The sequence below is a fragment of the Sorex fumeus genome, unplaced genomic scaffold (assembly GCF_029834395.1).
Source record: "Sorex fumeus unplaced genomic scaffold, SorFum_2.1 ptg000007l, whole genome shotgun sequence".
Classification (NCBI taxonomy): domain Eukaryota; kingdom Metazoa; phylum Chordata; class Mammalia; order Eulipotyphla; family Soricidae; genus Sorex; species Sorex fumeus.
This window is the reverse complement of record NW_026606064.1, coordinates 3,763,465-3,781,332: the sequence shown is the minus strand read 5'-3', so window position 1 is coordinate 3,781,332 and position 17,868 is coordinate 3,763,465. Positions and strand designations below refer to the sequence as shown.

The 17,868-nt window shown below is 37.2% G+C and overlaps 3 protein-coding genes across 3 annotated transcripts; all 3 read left to right on the top strand.

Annotated features, from left to right (window-relative positions):
- Positions 1-445: 445 nt before the first annotated feature.
- LOC130045886 (putative olfactory receptor 5AK3) lies at positions 446-1,375 on the top strand. Its single transcript, XM_056138755.1, has one exon. The coding sequence runs from the start codon at positions 446-448 to the stop codon at positions 1,373-1,375; it is 930 nt and encodes a 309-aa protein (XP_055994730.1).
- Positions 1,376-4,979: 3,604 nt separating this feature from the next.
- Positions 4,980-5,909, top strand: LOC130045881 (olfactory receptor 5AK2-like). The gene has a single exon (XM_056138739.1). The coding sequence runs from the start codon at positions 4,980-4,982 to the stop codon at positions 5,907-5,909; it is 930 nt and encodes a 309-aa protein (XP_055994714.1).
- A 10,469-nt stretch (positions 5,910-16,378) lies between these two features.
- Positions 16,379-17,308, top strand: LOC130046107 (putative olfactory receptor 5AK3). The gene has a single exon (XM_056139008.1). It carries the CDS (start codon positions 16,379-16,381, stop codon positions 17,306-17,308), a length of 930 nt encoding a protein of 309 aa, XP_055994983.1.
- The last annotated feature ends 560 nt before the right edge of the window (positions 17,309-17,868 follow it).

Genomic DNA, 17,868 nt, shown 5'->3' with positions numbered 1-17,868 from the left:
AGTGACAGTGATTTATGAATGCATGCTTTTTACAATCACATAATATATGTCAGTCATCTACAAACTTTTGTTTTGAGAATGAAACGTTATCTCACAGACCACTTGCTATATAATGGTTTCTTAGAAAATAAAAAAGAGAGGCCAGAAGGACAGCTGGGGACATTGGTGGTGGAAAATATACACTGATGAAGGGATGGGTGTTGAAATATCATATAATTGAAACCCAATCATGAAAAACCTTGCAACTGTGTATCTCACTGTGATTCAATTTTCTTAAAAATTTCTGAGAAAATAGAAAAAATAAACTTGGGAAGGCAGTAAATCTGGTTGGGAGATTTTTGCTATGAAAATTCAATTCAAGGAAAAAGCTATTTTTTTCGATTCCTAGAAACTGAAATATTTTTCTTCTCTTCTAGGTGCTTTCCACCACTTTTTGTGAACAGCCATGAAGCTAGAGAATAACACTGAAGTGACTGAATTCATCCTCCTCGGATTTAGCGCCCAGCACAAATATCGCTACATCCTTTTTATTTTATTTCTACTCATTTACATAACCTCTATGGTGGGTAACATTGGAATGATCTCCCTCATCAGAACTGATTCCAGACTCCAAACACCTATGTACTTCTTCCTACAACATTTGGCCTTTGTGGATATCTGTTATACCTCTGCTATCACTCCCAAAATGATGCAAAACTTCATAGCAGAAAATAAATCTATATCATTCTGGGGATGTGCAGTCCAATTACTAGTTTATGCGATGTTCGCAACTGATGACTGCTACCTTCTGGCTGCCATGGCTGTGGACCGTTATGTGGCCATCTGTCACCCACTTCGTTATTCCACAATCATGTCTCAAAGAGTCTGCATTCAACTGGTAGCTGGGTCATACGTGGTGGGCTCAGTTAATGCTTCTGTGCACACAGGCTTTACATTCTCACTGTCCTTCTGCAGGTCTAATTCTATCAATCACTTTTTTTGTGATGGTCCCCCAATTCTTGCCCTTTCTTGCTCCAGTATTGACATCAACATCATGCTAATTGTTGTATTTGTGGGGTTTAACTTGACATTCACTGTGTTGGTGGTCATCATATCCTACATCTACATCCTGGCTGCCATCCTGAAGATCTCTTCTGCAGCAGGGAGGAAAAAGGCCTTCTCCACCTGTGCCTCCCATCTGACAGCTGTCATTGTTTTCTATGGAACTCTCTCTTACATGTACTTGCAACCTCCCTCCGATCATTCCCAGGAGAACATGAAAGTGGCCTCTGTTTTTTATGGCATCGTGATACCCATGTTGAACCCCCTGATCTATAGTTTGAGAAATAAAGAGGTCAAAGAAGCTATAAAATTGATGGGGAAAAGGATTTTCTAAGTTGGACTCAAACTTGCACACATCAAATCACCCTATAAAAGAATATTTAACACTGTTATCTTTCTGAATATTAACATCTTAAATTGATGCTTGCTTGCTCCTTATGGTCTTAGAATTTGGAAGATAATATCTCATGTAAATAATATTCTTTTAAATGTATTTTGAAAGCAGATATATACAACTAATAATGAGAAATTGAATTTTTTAAATATTAAAAAGTAAAATATATACAGTCTTACAAAATGTATTCTTGTTTCAAAGTACTTAATGTTTTAAGATTAGAAAATATCAATTTTTATTTTTCAATGTCAAAATTGAAGGTCATTTTCTTTCATTATCCAAGCAAGTTTCCAAGTTGTCTACAAAGAGACTCTTCATATAGTGCGTTTAAATTATTTATAAACCTTAGTATACAACAAGCTAAGTGCTTTCAAAGTAATTTGAAAAGGTTATCTTTTCACCTAGTAAAATCGTATTAGTTCAATTCTTAAGCACAAGTACTTAAAAGTACTGATTAACTATGTCAGTCTATGACTTTACTGATGGTCACTAGTTACCATCTTTATCTGTATTTATTTTGCAAAAAGCATAGAAGCTTCTCAAAACATTTTCTGTACTACTCCAATTAGTATAGAATATAAATAAAGTATATATTAAGAACCTAAATAGTGTCATTCAGTTATAAAAGTGCACCAAATCATGTCAGTCCAGGCCAATCACCAAGGAGTTAAAGGGATGTTGGACTCTACAGCTCAAAATACCTTGGATAGCACAGCGAGTAGGGCGTTCGCCTTACAAGCGGCCAACATGGCCGACCCGAGTTCGATTCCTCCGCCCCTCTCGGAGAGCCCGGCAAGCTACCGAGAGTATTCTATATGCCAGACACAGTAACAACAAAGTCTCCAATGGAGACGTTACTGGGCCCGCTCGAGCAAATCGACGATCAACGGGAGGGCCGATAAAAATTATCAAAGTGGAAATATACAATATAAACAAATAGAAAATATTTATTGCAATAGGGAAAATAAGCTCAAGTTGAGGTTAGTTAGCTTTGAATTTTTTTCAGATAGCCATAGTTTTACTAATGACTGTGAAAAAAACAATTATATAGACTTACACCTATGAAAATATGTTCTTAGAAATGTAAAAATATGTCCAACTTAGTTGAGAATAAGAAAAATTTTGAAGCAGTTGTATTGTAATGAGATGTAATGTATGGTAATGAGAAAAAGAACTCCTGATGACAGGCACATGAAAATGACATTTGTCCTCTTAGAAAAGCTTAAATGCTCTTTAGCAGAAAGTGACTACTAGACATTGTTATTTCTAATTCCATCTCAACCCTGGAACTTCACCTTCTCACGGGAGCAAGTGTTGATCCCTTAGGTCCCAGATATAAATTTGCCAATTAGAAGGGATCACACAGAGCTACCTAGTCGGAAATCAGCCTGCACCAGAAGTAAAACCTGGAGCACACTCTGGTCTAAGCGAGACAAAGCAGAGTGAGGTATGGTAGAACTAAGGGGCAGCACCAAGTTCTAGTAAGGTTCATCCCCAAACCAGGAATAATCTTGGTGTTGGGGTAAATGAAATGAGGGAAGTAAATTCGACTGAATGTTCCTGGGAAGAATGTGAATGAATCAAAGACTCAGAGATTGTATGAACTGAATGAATTAGTGAGTGTGAGTGATGATGGAGGGAATGTGGGCAGGAGAGTAAATGTGACCTCTGGGTATGTCATCAAGACCAATGTTTTTCACTCACTATTGAATTCTGGGTAGGGCGTTCGCCTTACAAGCGGCCAACATGGCCGACCCGAGTTCGATTCCTCCGCCCCTCTCGGAGAGCCCGGCAAGCTACCGAGAGTATTCGATATGCCAGACACAGTAACAACAAAGTCTCCAATGGAGACGTTACTGGGCCCGCTCGAGCAAATCAACGATCAATGGGAGGGGCCTTTACTATTGAATTCTTTAGCAATATAGCACAGCAAGTTACCGAGAGTATCCTGCCCCCACAACAGAGCCTGCCAAGCTACCTGTGGCATACTTGATATGCCAAAAAACAGTAACAATGATGGTCCTCATTCCCCTGACCCCGAAAGAGCCCCCAATATGCCATTGGGCTACACTAGCATGTGACAGGGACGAATAGAGAAGTTACTGGCACCCGCTTGAGCAAATCGATGAACAACGGGGTAATAGTGATAGTGATAGTGATTGAATTCTTAACCCTGTGCTGGGAATTTTATAGAAATCACCTCAATTTAATTTCACTTCATCACAAAATAGACTTCACCTCTGTTTTCAGCTTACTTTTCAAAGCAATTCAATTTTCTTAAATGAAGATGTTAATATGTTCAGTGGGTTCTCTCTGCACCCCAATGTATAAGAATGGCCACTAAGAAAGAAAGAGAGAATGTGAGAGAGAGAGAAGAAGAAGAAAAGTGACTGACATAGAGGCAAGCAGGGGTGGGGGACAGGAAAGAAACTGGGGACATTGTAGTGGAAAGAGTACACAGGTGAAGGAGCAGGTGTTAAAGCCCTGTATGACTGATAACCAATCATGAACAACTTTGTAACTCTTTATCTCACAGTGATTCAATTAAAAAAGTCAATTAAAAAATTTAGAGGATTGCTTTTCATGAGTGAAGAAATAAAGGACGAGGATAGTGGGAGTCGAAGAAAGCTTTGTTTTAAAAAATGCCCACACTATATCTACCACTCACAATTTGTTTTGACATATTTTTCTTGCTATTATATGAGCATAAGAGAGGATATTTACTTATGAATAAATGAATAAATGAAGTGTGAGTGACTGAGTGTCTTTATTGGAAGCTACCAACATATAGCTTTCTGGATGTTGATGCATAATATGAATTTACTCCGACTTGTTTAATGCTCTAAGAATGTTTGGTCCCTAGTTCCAAATGCTTCCTTGTGTAGACTGTCCTAAAATGTAATGAACAGTATTATCTTGTAAGCAACTCCATGATTCCCATTGCGGAGGATAGAACTAGGACTGGCAAATGGTACAAAACCACTGTCTCCATGAAATGATGGAACCAGAATTCTAACCCAAATCTGCCTGTTTGTGTCCTATGTACCCTATGCATGCTGTATATAGAATTAAAATATAGATTCTTCCATAAGATATTAAAAATAGTTACTAATGTATGTTTTTTATAATCATAATATATGTCAAGTCTTCTACAAACTTTTGTTTTGAGAATGAAACATTATCTCACAGACCACTTCAAGTATAATGGTTTCTTATCAAGAAAATAGAAGAGAGGGCAGAAGGGAAACTAGGGACATGTTGGTGAGAAATGTATACTGATGAAGGGGTGGGTGTTGAAATATTGTATAACTGAAACCCAATCACTAATAATCTTGTAACTGTGTATCTCACTGTGATTAAGTTTTCTTAAAAATTTCTAAGAAAATAGACAAAAGTCTTGGAAAGGCAGTAAATCTGGTTGGGAGTTTTTTGCTATGAAAATTCAATTCAAGTAAAAAGCTATTTTTTTTCCATTTCTAGAATCTGAAATATTTTTCTTCTTTTCTAGGTTCTTTCCACCACTTTTTGTGGACTTTCAACAGCCATGCAACTAGAGAATAACACCGAAGTGACTGAATTCATCCTCCTAGGATTTAGCGGTCAGCACAAATATCGCTACATCCTCTTTATTTTATTTCTACTCATCTACATAACCTCCATGGTGGGTAACATTGGAATAATCTCACTCATCAGGACTGATTCCAGACTCCAAACACCTATGTACTTCTTCCTACAAAATTTGGCCTTTGTGGATATCTGCTATACCTCTGCTATCACTCCCAAAATGATGCAAAACTTCATAGCAGAAAATAAATCTATACCATTCTGGGGATGTGTGGTCCAATTATTAGTTTATGCGATATTCGCAACTGATGACTGCTACCTCCTGGCTGCCATGGCCGTGGACCGTTATGTGGCCATCTGTCACCCACTTCGTTATTCCACAATCATGTCTCAAAGAGTCTGTATTCAACTGGTAGCCGGGTCATACGTGGTGGGCTCAGTTAATGCTTCTGTGCACACAGGCTTTACATTCTCACTGTCCTTCTGTGGGTCTAATTCTATCAATCACTTTTTCTGTGATGTTCCACCAATTCTTGCCCTTTCTTGCTCCAGTATTGACACCAATATCATGCTACTTGTTGTGTTTGTGGGGTTTAACTTGACATTCACTGTGTTGGTGGTCATCATATCCTACATCTACATCCTGGCTGCCATCCTGAAGATCTCTTCTGCAGCAGGGAGGAAAAAGGCCTTCTCCACCTGTGCCTCCCATCTGACAGCTGTCATTGTTTTCTATGGAACTCTCTCTTACATGTACTTGCAACCTCCCTCCGATCATTCCCAGGAGAACATGAAAGTGGCCTCTGTATTTTATGGCATCGTGATACCCATGTTGAACCCCCTGATCTATAGTTTGAGAAATAAAGAGGTCAAAGAAGCTATAAAATTGATGGGGAAAAAGATTTTCTAAGTTGGACTCAAACTTTCACACATCAAATTACCCTATAAAAAATATTTAACACTGTTATTTTTCTGAACATTAACATCTTAAATTGATGCTACCTCTTTATGGTCTTAGAATTTGGGAAACAAAGTAAGATTCCATGTAAATAAGTTTTCCTTTAATATAATTTTGAATCAATGGTAAACTGAATTTTTCAAATGTTAAGAAGTATATGCACTTTACAAAATATATATTCTTGTTTCAAAACTATTTTATGTCAACACTAAAAAGATCAATTTATTTATCAATATAAAAATTTAATGGCATTAATTTTCATTAGTCAGCTTTCATAAATTGTCGAGTCTTAATACAGTCTACTTACTCTAAATTATGCATAACTTGAATATGAAATAAACTAATTGCTTTGACTAGCACTAGTATCTGAGGTTTATCTTTTTCACTTGTGCTTACAGTCATATTAGTTACTTTGTGGTTGGGGGATATGATTTGGGTTACAGTTGGTGGAGTTTAGGACATTCTCGTTACTGCTCTAGAATCATTCCTGGGGAGACATGAGTTATTATAACCCAGGGATCAATTTTCAGTCAGCCATGTATAAGGCAAGCACCATCCCTGCCGTACCTTCTCCAGAAAACCCTTTCTTTTTCTCTCTTTTTACACATTTTTTACATTCTTTAGCATTCAAAAACACTGATCTTTTTGTCATGCTATGACTTTGTTGTCACTAATTATCATTTTCATTCTGAATTCGTTCTTACGAAAATCATAGAAGCTTCTCAAAACACACTTTGTACTACTTTCCAAGAAGTGTAGAATATAAAGAAAATAGAAAGATCTAAAAACCTAAATAGTGTCATTTGGTTATGAAAGTGCACTAAATCATTTCAGTCTTGGCCAATTATTTAAATTCGTAAAAACTCAAAAATAAATAAAGTAGCCACCTTCACATACATCTTGACAATTGCAACTCAGTGCCAAAGAGGACACAAAGTGGAAGTTCCCACAGAATATTTCTCTGTGCATCTAGAGGTTACTGCCTCTTATTCCATTCCCCTGCCCCATTGCTTGAAGGTAATCTGTGATCTTCCATGACTCCTTAGCTATTTCTGAGGAAGGATGTAAGAGACCTACCACAGAAAATCTACTACCTTTGGAACACAGACAAGGTCCTCACCGACAGAAGCCCTAAAACAAATAGCTGAGGAGATGAGGCTCAAGAGTCAGAGATTTCGGTGACTCCAGATAAAACAGTTCCATCAAAAGATGGTGTGCCACACATGCTAGGGAAAAGGGAGCTCAGACAGAGAAGGGAGCACCAAATAAAGGGTTTTGGGAGGATCCTCCCAAGATGGGAGAAGCATGCTGAAAGTAGACTATAGACCAAACATGATTGCCACTCAATGCCTCTTTTACAAACCTCAGGACCCAAAAGGAGAGAGAGAACAAAAGGGAATGCCCTGCCACAGAGGCAGGGGGGGTGGGATGGGGGGGTGGGGGGGAGGGATGCTGGGACCCGTGGTGCTGGAGGATGGGTGCTGGTGGAGGGATGGGTATTTGATCATTGTATAACTGAAACCCAAGCACAAAAATTTGTAAGTCTACAACTGTACCTCATGATGTCTCACTAATAAAATTTTTTTAAAAAATTAAAATTAAAAAAATAAAAGATGGTGTGCCAGATTTGGAGAAAGCTTTTGTTTTCCTGGTTAAGTATACACGTGTTTGTTCTGACACCTTTTTTCTGCTTAGCGTGGGGGTAGGATCCTTGGCACTGTAAGGGACAGTAGACTATGACATCGCCAGCATGTGGCAAAGAAGTAGCAATCACAACAGTCCTACACCTGACTTCCAAACTTGTTATGAAGATTTCAAGTTCTGAATTTTCAGCCAAATTTGATTTTCCTCCACTAGAAGGCAAGCATGTTCCTATAGCATGGGCTATGTAATAAGAAATATTGATCATCAGTTAACCATCCTATGACATTACCCCCCTTCCTATGAGTGCTTGTTAACCCATAGATTCACTGGCTCTAACTTTGTCCTCTCAGAAGGATGAAAAATGTTACTCTAACATCTTCATAGCCAAATAGTAAACAAAATCTCTTATTTTAGATTGTGGTCTATAAAATTCTAATCATGTACAGTGCAAGTGGAAAAAAGAAAATTTCACCTAGGGTTTTTTAAACGTGGATTTTTCAAATAAATTTTTAGGAAAAAATGGATCAGGGAATCAGGATTATGTTCTCCTCCAAAAATCTAAAAAGTGGTCAAATTGATAATATCAAATATGACCAAATGAAAAACACTTATCACAACAGAGAACATGTGCTCTGTAATTAAAGAGCTTTGAATTTCATTTTCATAGTCATATTTTTACTGATTATGATAAAAAAAGTCAATTGTATATATTTTAGTTAGTTTTGAATTTCATTTTTATTTAGTCATATTTTTACTGATTATAATTTAAAAAGTCAATCATATAGATCTACACACAGGGGTTCCTAGGCATGTGAAAGTATGCTCGACTTACAGGAAAAAATTCAAAAAGCAGTTTTACTATAACAAGGTAATGAGGGAAGAAGTTCCTAATGACAGTAACATGAAAATAACATCTATTCTCTTAGGAAAACTTAAGTGCTCTTTAGCAGAAAGTAACTACTGAACATTGTTATTTCTAATTTCATCTCAACCCTGGAACTTCACATTCTCATGGGAACTAGTATTGATCCCTTAAGTCCCAGGTATAAACTCCCCAATTAGAAGGTATCATACAGCATTATCTTGGTCAGAAATCAGCCTGCATCTATTGCAGAACGAATATCTGGAAACAACTCTGGTGTAAGTGAAACTAATCAAATGATTTTATCAAAAATAGTCAGATATCATCCAAGCATGTGAGGGGGAACGTGGGTCAAAGCATTAGCACCAAAGTTCTATTACGTTTCAACACAATGGGCTGGAGCAATAGTGCAGTAGGTAGGGTGCTTGCATTGCCCACAGCTGACCCTGATTCAACCCTTAGCATCCCGTATTGTCCCCTGAGCACCACCAGGAGTATATTCCTGTATGCAGAGCTAGGAATGATCCCTGAACATCACCAGGTATGCCGTCCCCCCCCAAAAAAAGTTTCACCCCAAGACTGGGAATAATTATTCATCCCTGGTAAATTATCTACAAAAAGTGTAAGGAAAGTAAATTGGACTAAATATTTCAGGAAATAAGCCAAGAACTGAAAGGGTGTATAAATAAATGAATGAGTAAATGAAATAATGAATAAATGAATGAATGGTTGGTGAGTTACTCTTACCATGATTAGAGGGGGAAAAAAGACATAGAGAGTGGGATTAAAGAAAGCTTTGTTTGGGGCTGGAGAGATAGCACAGTGGGTAGGACGTTTGCCTTGCATGCCGCCAACCCGAGTTCGATTCCCAGCATCCCATATGGTTTCCTGAGCACCGCCAGGAGTAACTCCTGAGTGCAGAGCCAGGAGTAATCCCTGTGCATCGCCAGGTGTGACCCAAAAAGCAATAAAATAAAATAAAATAAGGAAAGCTTTGTTTTTAAAAAGGTTCACTTGATGTACTCTCTACAACTTGTTTTGACATATTTACTGTTTTGTTGTTGTTTTATTTTATTTTTGCTTTTGTTTTTTGCGCCACACCTGGTTGTGCTCAGTGTTTACTCCTGATTCTGGGCTCAGGGATCACTCCTGGCAGTGACCCAGGATCGGCGGACCATATGGGATGCTGGGGATTGAACCCACATCAGCCATGTACAAGACAAATGCCCAATACGCTGCACTATCTCTCCAGAAAATTGACATATTTTCTTTGACAACATAATATGAATATCTTTCTGTAAGAGTTAATGTTTTCTATGACTTTCTTGACTACATACTAATGCATAATATAAATCTACTCTGATATATTTAATCTTCTTTCCAACTGTTTGCTCCCTAGTTCCAAATGTTTTCTAGGTTAAACTGAGTAAAAAATGTAATGAACATCATTACCTTCTAAACAATTCTATGACCTCCAACATAGAGGATGGAACTGTGATGGGAGGAGAAACAACCATTTTCTCTATGAAACAATGGAACCAGAATTCAAACCCAAATCTTCCTGCTTACTTTCTGTTGCATCTTGCACCTGTTGAGTATAAATTCAGCTTCAGAATCATGAGGGTGTAGTATATAAGCTAAGCATGTTCAAAACACTCAGGTTCTTAGCCAGGGAGGTGTATATGTGTGGTCCCTGTACTATCTTTGCAAAACTCTTTAAAATATCCCCCTTAAAGCCATAGTCTTAGAACTCAACATGACTCCATTGATATGACAAATGTCATTGACTTTTCATTATTCTAGTTGAAGTGAGACTATGAACAACTCTAATTTCCTCTAACAAGTCTCTTACTTACCCTTTGAATGTAAGTCTCCTTGTAGGGACTTGCATTCATCAATTCTACAGAAAATTTATCTGAGAAGTCAACTTACACTAACAATTCTGAATCCACACAAAATGTTGAAGAGATTGACTACTTACTCTGTCACTACAGATTTATTTTTAAAAATACTGTAAGGACTATATTATCCAACTCATCCACAGGTTTAGTTTGCTCTGTCCACCACTGCAAGAAGCACATTTTGCTGTCAAACTGACCATTTCTACGGTGAAACCAAAGCTCTACCTTTGCCTACTGACCTCAGAGTAAGCACGTAGATTTCTAGCACCAGTTTTCTGAGTTTTTCTTATTTGTTTATTAGTTTATGTTTTGATCAGTGATATATTTTGTGTCGGCCATGTTGGCTGCGTGCAAGGCAAACGCCCGACCGCTGTGCTATCACAGCGGTCGGGCGTTTGCCTTGCACGCAGCCAACATGGCCTACCCAAGTTCGATTCCTCCGCCCCTCTCGGAGAGCCCGGCAAGCTACCGAGAGTATCTCGCCCGCACTCGATATGCCAGACACAGTAACAACAAAGTCTCCAATGGAGACGTTACTGGGCCCGCTCGAGCAAATCGATGATCAACGGGAGGGCCTTTACTTTACTTTACTATATTTTGTGTCAGTGATATGTAATGTGTGTAATAGTTTATGTTATGATCAGTAATGTCACTATGAACGTTTATGTTTTTAAACTATTTCATCTATTTATATACATATTATAGAATTCTTTTATAAACAACTTAAATAAATGTATATATCTGCTCCTTTAAGACTTTTAATTTCAATCTTTCATTCATACATATTTGATTTTAGTTAAAGTAAATAGAGATACAAAATTGTTTCCATGTGTAGATTCATTTATTTTCAGCAACACAGTTCATTGGGTCATTTTCCATTGGTCTACAGTCAGCAATAGGTCATGTGGATCTATTCATGATTTCTTTTCCCTTGTTCCATCTGTTGTCTCTGTTGACACAAACTATTGACTCTAATTTTCTTAGAGCTTTAAAATAAGTTCTAAAATCTGTAGAGCAAGTTCCCATCATGACTTTTCTCTGTAAAACTATCTCAACAGGGGCTGGAGTGATAGCACAGCGGGTAGGGCATTTGCCTTGCACACAGCTGACTGGTCTCAATTCCCAGCATCCCATATGGTCCCCCGAGCATAGCCAGGAGTAATTCCTGAATGCATAAGCCAAGAGTAACCCTTGTACATTGCAGAGTGTGACCCAAAAAGCAAAAAAAAAAAAAAAACCTATCTCAACATCTTGAGCACTTGTTTCTTTCAATAAAATATAAGTTGTGAAGATGTAGACAAAATTCTCTTGAGTGTTCCATCAAAATTATATTAAATTTTTAAGTAATCATGGGGAAGATATAATGTTTACTACATTAAGTTTCTCTCTGTGATGCAGGCCTAAATTTGGTTTTCAGAAAGCTTTGAATCTAAGCTTTTTGTTCAAAATGATAGTGAATATTCTTAGATTTATTGCTAGACATTTTGCTGTTACTGTAAATAAGCCTTCTTGAATAGCATTCAAATTCATTGTTGTTAAACCTAAATACATTTGATATTTATATATTATGCAGCTGTCAAATGTCTACTAAGCTTGATTACAAATGTATCTAATTCTAGAGTTTTCAATAGATAAAATTACATTATCTGAAAGTAAAGTTATTGTGCTTCTTTGCTTATAATAATTTTACCTTTAATTTCTTTTTTGTGTCTTTTTGCACTGTCTAGGGTTTCCAGAAAATATTGAATAGATTTAGTCAGGCTTCTTTGTCCTAATCCTTATTTTATTGGTACTGCTTCACAGTATTTATTGGGAAATACGATGTTTAGACTAGCTATCTGGTAGATAGCTCTTATCAACTTAAGGGTGCTTTCACTATTGTCAATTTTGTTTATGTTCTGTTATGAAAAGTGATTGGATTTTACCATGCAATTGTTCCTTAGCTGTTAAGATCATATGGATTTTCCTATAACATTGAAATGGCAAATTACATGTAAAAAAATTCTGTGAAAAAATATTTTCATTGCTGAGATAAATGCAAATTGATCTTGATTGCTGATGGAAACAGTTGCATCATCTACTTTGATGATTCTTGCAAAGAGAGTTTGATGTGTAATTATAGCCTCTCTCTCCCCATTTTATTCATTCAGCTCATGGAAAGATGGAGTGACCTATCTGATGGGCAAATCTGAAAACAATCTGATAAACTCTGCTCTGCCGTTGTCATCAGGAATAGCCCTCCTGTTGGTCATGTTTCCCCCAATTCCAGAGGCTCTTTCTTATAGGTTATGACCCAGTCACTGCCCAAGTCAGTTAGATAATTCTGTGGTGTTCTTTAGAAGCAAGGCTACTAATAAAATCAAAGTCTTCACCAGGTATGTAAAGGTCATATTATGTTCTCCATTTTTTCTTTATCTTTTATATCTTCTCAGCTGGTTCAAATCCTGGGAAAGGAAGAGAATAGTTATCCCTTGCAATGTCCTTTCAGAACCAGCAATCATTCTGTTATTATGTGGAAGATTTGATGTTCTAAGCAGTCTTAATTTCACATTAGCTCGTCACAGCTTATGAAAGGAGTTGAGAAATGTCATCTTTTATGAATAACAGGGAGAAATTATTAGAATTAGCTGTTCCATAAATGCTTGGTAGGCTTAGTCTGTATATGATTGGGTTGTGTATAAATTTTTTTAACTCAAATTCTCTTGAGATTAGAGCCTTTGTAGAATGGGGATAGCACTTGTCTTGCATGTAGCAGATCCAGGTTCAATCCATGGTAACCCAGATAGTCCCCAAAGTCAGCTAGGGATGATTTCTGGGCACAAAATCAGGAGTCAACCCTGAGCACTTCTGTGTATGGCCTCAAACAAACAAACAAAAAAAAAATCTACTCACCCTTGTTTTAAAAATATTTCAATAATTTGCATGTTATTGAATACTATAAGTCCTTCTATTGAAATTTTGCTTTTTAAAAAATAAATATTGGGCTTTGGATATAGCTTAATGGGCTGAAGGGGCCCCAAATTGATCCTGGGTACCATATGGTCCCCTGAGCAAGACCAACAGTAACCTGATCTCTGTAGCCCTTAGCACTGTGTGATGCGACTGAAAAGAATTAATAAATATTGATAACACAGTGATATATTAAATTATATTTATAGTATAAAGCATTATGCTAAAATAAATATGATGTGGAAGAAATCATGTGTAACATAGAAAAGAGTTTTATGTTACATTTTACTCTCCTGAGGAAGTGAATGAGGAGAAATGGACTTCTTCCTGTTTTTATTTTCCAAAATATAAAACCAGAAAAATTAAAGACCTGAGAGATAATATAGTGGGTAGAATATCACCCCAGGTTTGATCTTCAGCACCCCAAACAGCCCCGCAAGCTTACTAGTAGTGATCCCTGAGGATAAAACCAGGAGTAAGCCCTGAACATCACCAGGTGTGGTCAAAAAATTAAAACATAAGGGTAAAAAAGATTAATTATTTTTTGACTTAAATTTGGGCTGGAGCGATAGCACAGCGGTAGGGTGTTTGCCTTGCACGCAGCCAACATGGCCGACCCGAGTTCGATTCCTCCGCCCCTCTCGGAGAGCCCGGCAAGCTACCGAGAGAGAGAGAGAGAGAGAGAGAGAGAGAGAGAGAGAGAGAGAGAGAGAGTATCTAGCCCGCACGGCAGAGCCTGGCAAGCCACCCGTGATGTATTCGATATGCCAAACACAGTAACAACAAAGTCTCCAATGGAGACGTTACTGGGCCCGCTTGAGCAAATCGATGATCAACGGGAGAGCCTTCTCCTTCACTGACTTAAATTTTAAAATTATGCTCAATAATCTCATAGGCAAATAGTAAATAGTGATAGAATGTGATTTTTGAAAAAGAAAATCTTTGTCAAGAACTGAGAAAACTAAAACGCAAAAAAAAAAAAAAATCAGTTCAGTAAGAAACTTTACCAAAAGCACAAATTGGCAATTTAAAAACTAGATGCCAAAAATTCTAAGTACAATATCAGAAAATGAGAAATTTTATTTGTAATGATGAATGAAAATATACACAAATGAGATAACTTTATGCTCAGTAACCTTAAAAATTTAGGAAAATGTCAATATTCATGAGAAAGAAAACATATCACAAACCCCAGGCACAACCTAGGAGTAAATGGTGAAATGTGGAATGTGTCAGAATGTCCATCATGAAATGTGGAATGTGTCAGAGATAGTGCTCAATAACTACTGATCACGATCATGATGATCAGGATCATCCTGTTGTTCATCGATTGCCTCGAGCAGGCCCCAGTAACGTCTCCTTCATCCTAGCCCTGAGATTTTAAAAAGCGGCATATTCAAGGCTCTTTCAGGGTTAGGAGAATAAGACCCATCATTGTTACTGGTATTTGGCATATTGGGTACTGATAAGCTTAAAAATATGCATACTCTCTGTCTGTTCCTGGGAATAATCACTTGATCACTTGACATCCAGTTACTCATCAATTTGCTCGAGCGAGCACCAATAACGTCTCCATTCGTCCCTATCGCTTGCTAGTGTAGCCCAATGGCGTCTGCTCATTCTAGGAACACGAAGAGCCTCAAAACAATTGTTCAGGGTCTTGACGAAGAAGCCTGACTATATCATAGGTGGGCGGCCACGTGACCTTTTGATGTCCCATGGAATTCAGTCTCTGGGAATAACAAAGCCCAGAAAGAAAAAAAAACAGTAAATACAATGGATCTCATTCCTCAGAATAATACAGCCCAGAAAAAAATTTTTACTCTGATAATTTTAAGTGGGACAAGTTGTAGACAATCTATCACTAAGAAAGCATGCAGGTAGATTATGCTGGATGAACATCATAGATCATGCTGCTTAATGTGCAGTTTATGGACTAGCATCAGTTGTTGGAAATATGTATAGTCTAGAATCAGTTGGAAGTGATGTTGAGCATCTTCTTTGGAATCTTGAAAATATTGAGATCTTCGTACTTGTTTTTTTTTTATAAAATATTGCTTCAAAAACGATGAAGCTTTATAAATGAAATTGTCTCTTACCATAGGTATTCTGATAAGCAATTTTATAGGGAACCCTAAATGTCTATAAGCCCATGATGGCAGAGAGAAAGTTATGCTTCCTACTAAGGAGGAGGAACTGATAAAATAAAAATATGAAATAAAACTGGAGCAAAACTATATTGAATTCTATTACACGTTGAGATTCTAGATGTATGTAAAGATTAGTATTTTGCAATTTTGGAGTTTGTAATTGAAATAGAGCACAAAAGACTCAATTAAATTAAAGTATATTATCTTTATGTATCTGTTCATTAATGCCTGAGAACACAGATACTTAGCTCATGGAAATTTCACCAAACTGTAGATGAAACAATCTGTTAGATGTCAAGTTTTAGCCTTTAAAATCTAAGTCAATACTGTCATATGAAATATTCTTCTTTTTACTTTGTTTTTTTTTTAAGTTTTTTCTTTTATGTTATGTCCTGGCTCTGTGCTCAGAAAATCACTCCCAGAAGTAATCGGTGCTCAGGAGGATCTGGGAAGCTAGTGACTGGACCCAGGCCTCCAGCATGCAAAGCATTCAGATCTCTAACCCCTCTTGTTCTCTCTTCCCTTCCTCCCTTCCTTCCTTCCTTCTTTCCTTCCTTCCTTCCTTCCTTCCTTCCTTCCTCCCTTCCTCTCTCCCTTCCTTCCTTCTTTCCTTCCTTCATTCCTTTATTTTTCTGCAGTACCAGGCCACCCACAAGAAACATTCTTTAGGGACCCCAGCAATAGTACAGTATGCCAGTTTAATCCCAGACATCCCATGTGATTCCCAAAACCTTCTAGAAAGAACCTCTGAGCACCTCCAGATGTGGCCCAAAATCAAACAAAAACTTCTTTAACCCAATAGGAAAGCAATTAATGTATTACTTCCACTTGTAACATTGGTTAAAGGATTACAGTAGTCTTAGATTTCTGTTTTTGATTTGCTCCTTTTCAGCTAATAATTCATCTTTGCACACCATGGAAACAAACAATGATACTGAAGTGACTGAATTCATTCTGCTAGGATTTGCTGTGCAACACAAGTTTTGGCATGTCCTGTTCATAGTTTTTCTAATGATTTATGTTGTCACTCTTGTGGGTAATTGTGGGATGATCCTACTCATCAGAGTCTCTTCCTCCCTTAAAACTCCTATGTACTTTTTCCTCCAACACTTGGCTTTTGTTGACCTTTGCTACTCCTCCGCTATCACTCCCAAGATGTTACAGAACTTTGTAGTGACTGATCATTCAATCTCCTTCGTCGGATGTGTGACACAAATACTAGTCTATGCTACCTTCGCAACAAGTGACTGCTATATTCTGGCTGTTATGGCAGTGGACCGTTATATGGCTATCTGCAACCCACTTCGATATCCAATAGTCATGACTCAAAGAGTCTGCATTCAATTTTTAATTGGTTCATATTTCATGGGCTTCCTTAATGCCTCTGTAAATGTCGGTTTTACTTTCTCATTAAATTTTTGCAGATCCAATAAAATTAACCACTTTTTCTGTGATGAACCCCCAATTCTTGCCCTCTCGTGCTCCAGCATTGACTTAAACATTTTACTATTGACAGTCTTTGTGGGGTTTAATTTAACATTTACCATCTTAGTCGTCATCTTTTCTTACATATATATCCTGGCTGCCATCCTGAAGATCTCTTCTGCTGAGGGGAGGAAAAAAGCCTTCTCCACCTGTGCCTCCCACCTGACAGCTGTCACCATTTTTTATGGAACTCTCTCTTATATGTATCTACACCATGGGACCGCAGAGTCTCAAGAGCAAGAAAAAATGGCTTCCGTGTTTTATGGCATTATTATCCCCATGTTAAACCCCCTCATCTACAGTCTGAGAAACCAAGAGGTCAAAGAAGCCATTAAGGGTGTTCGGAAAAAGTATTTCTAGTGTAAACTTGGATTTATAATTCAAAAAGTCCTCAGCAAAATCAACATTTCTCCATAGTGGAAAATGTGGCAAAATTTTTTGAGACAAAAAGACTTCCTTAGTAATGTGAAGAACATAAGAACTAAAGAACATCTTACTTAAATGAGTTTATAATTTTGCCATTTCTTGCAAAAAGAAAATATCTAAAAGATTTTTGATAAGGCTTTTGTACATTTTTAAGATCTTTATTCCCCCAAATACTTTCCTTTAAAACAGAAAATGTAAGTAAAAAGAAGTGTATATTCAATGTTGTTAAGTATCCACATCAATTACAATACATAGATGTTCCAGGAAAATTTCTTTTCTTTTAACTATTTTGTATTCTAAAAAATACTGGAAAGTGCCATTTATTTGAAGAAAATATACAGAAAATAAAAGAATTGAATAAATCTCACTTACTCCAACGTGACTAATCAATAGTCCTTCTTTCTATGCGAAGTCCCTATCTTACTAGAAAATTTACACAGAAATTACAAATATGTAACTTGTCAATCTACTAGTAAGAACTTGAGTCTCTTGAT

Coding starts and splice junctions, on each gene's coding strand:
- LOC130045886 (XM_056138755.1), top strand. CDS start 446: ATGAAGCTAGAGAATAACACTGAAGTGACTGAATTCATCCTCCTCGGA.
- LOC130045881 (XM_056138739.1), top strand. CDS start 4,980: ATGCAACTAGAGAATAACACCGAAGTGACTGAATTCATCCTCCTAGGA.
- LOC130046107 (XM_056139008.1), top strand. CDS start 16,379: ATGGAAACAAACAATGATACTGAAGTGACTGAATTCATTCTGCTAGGA.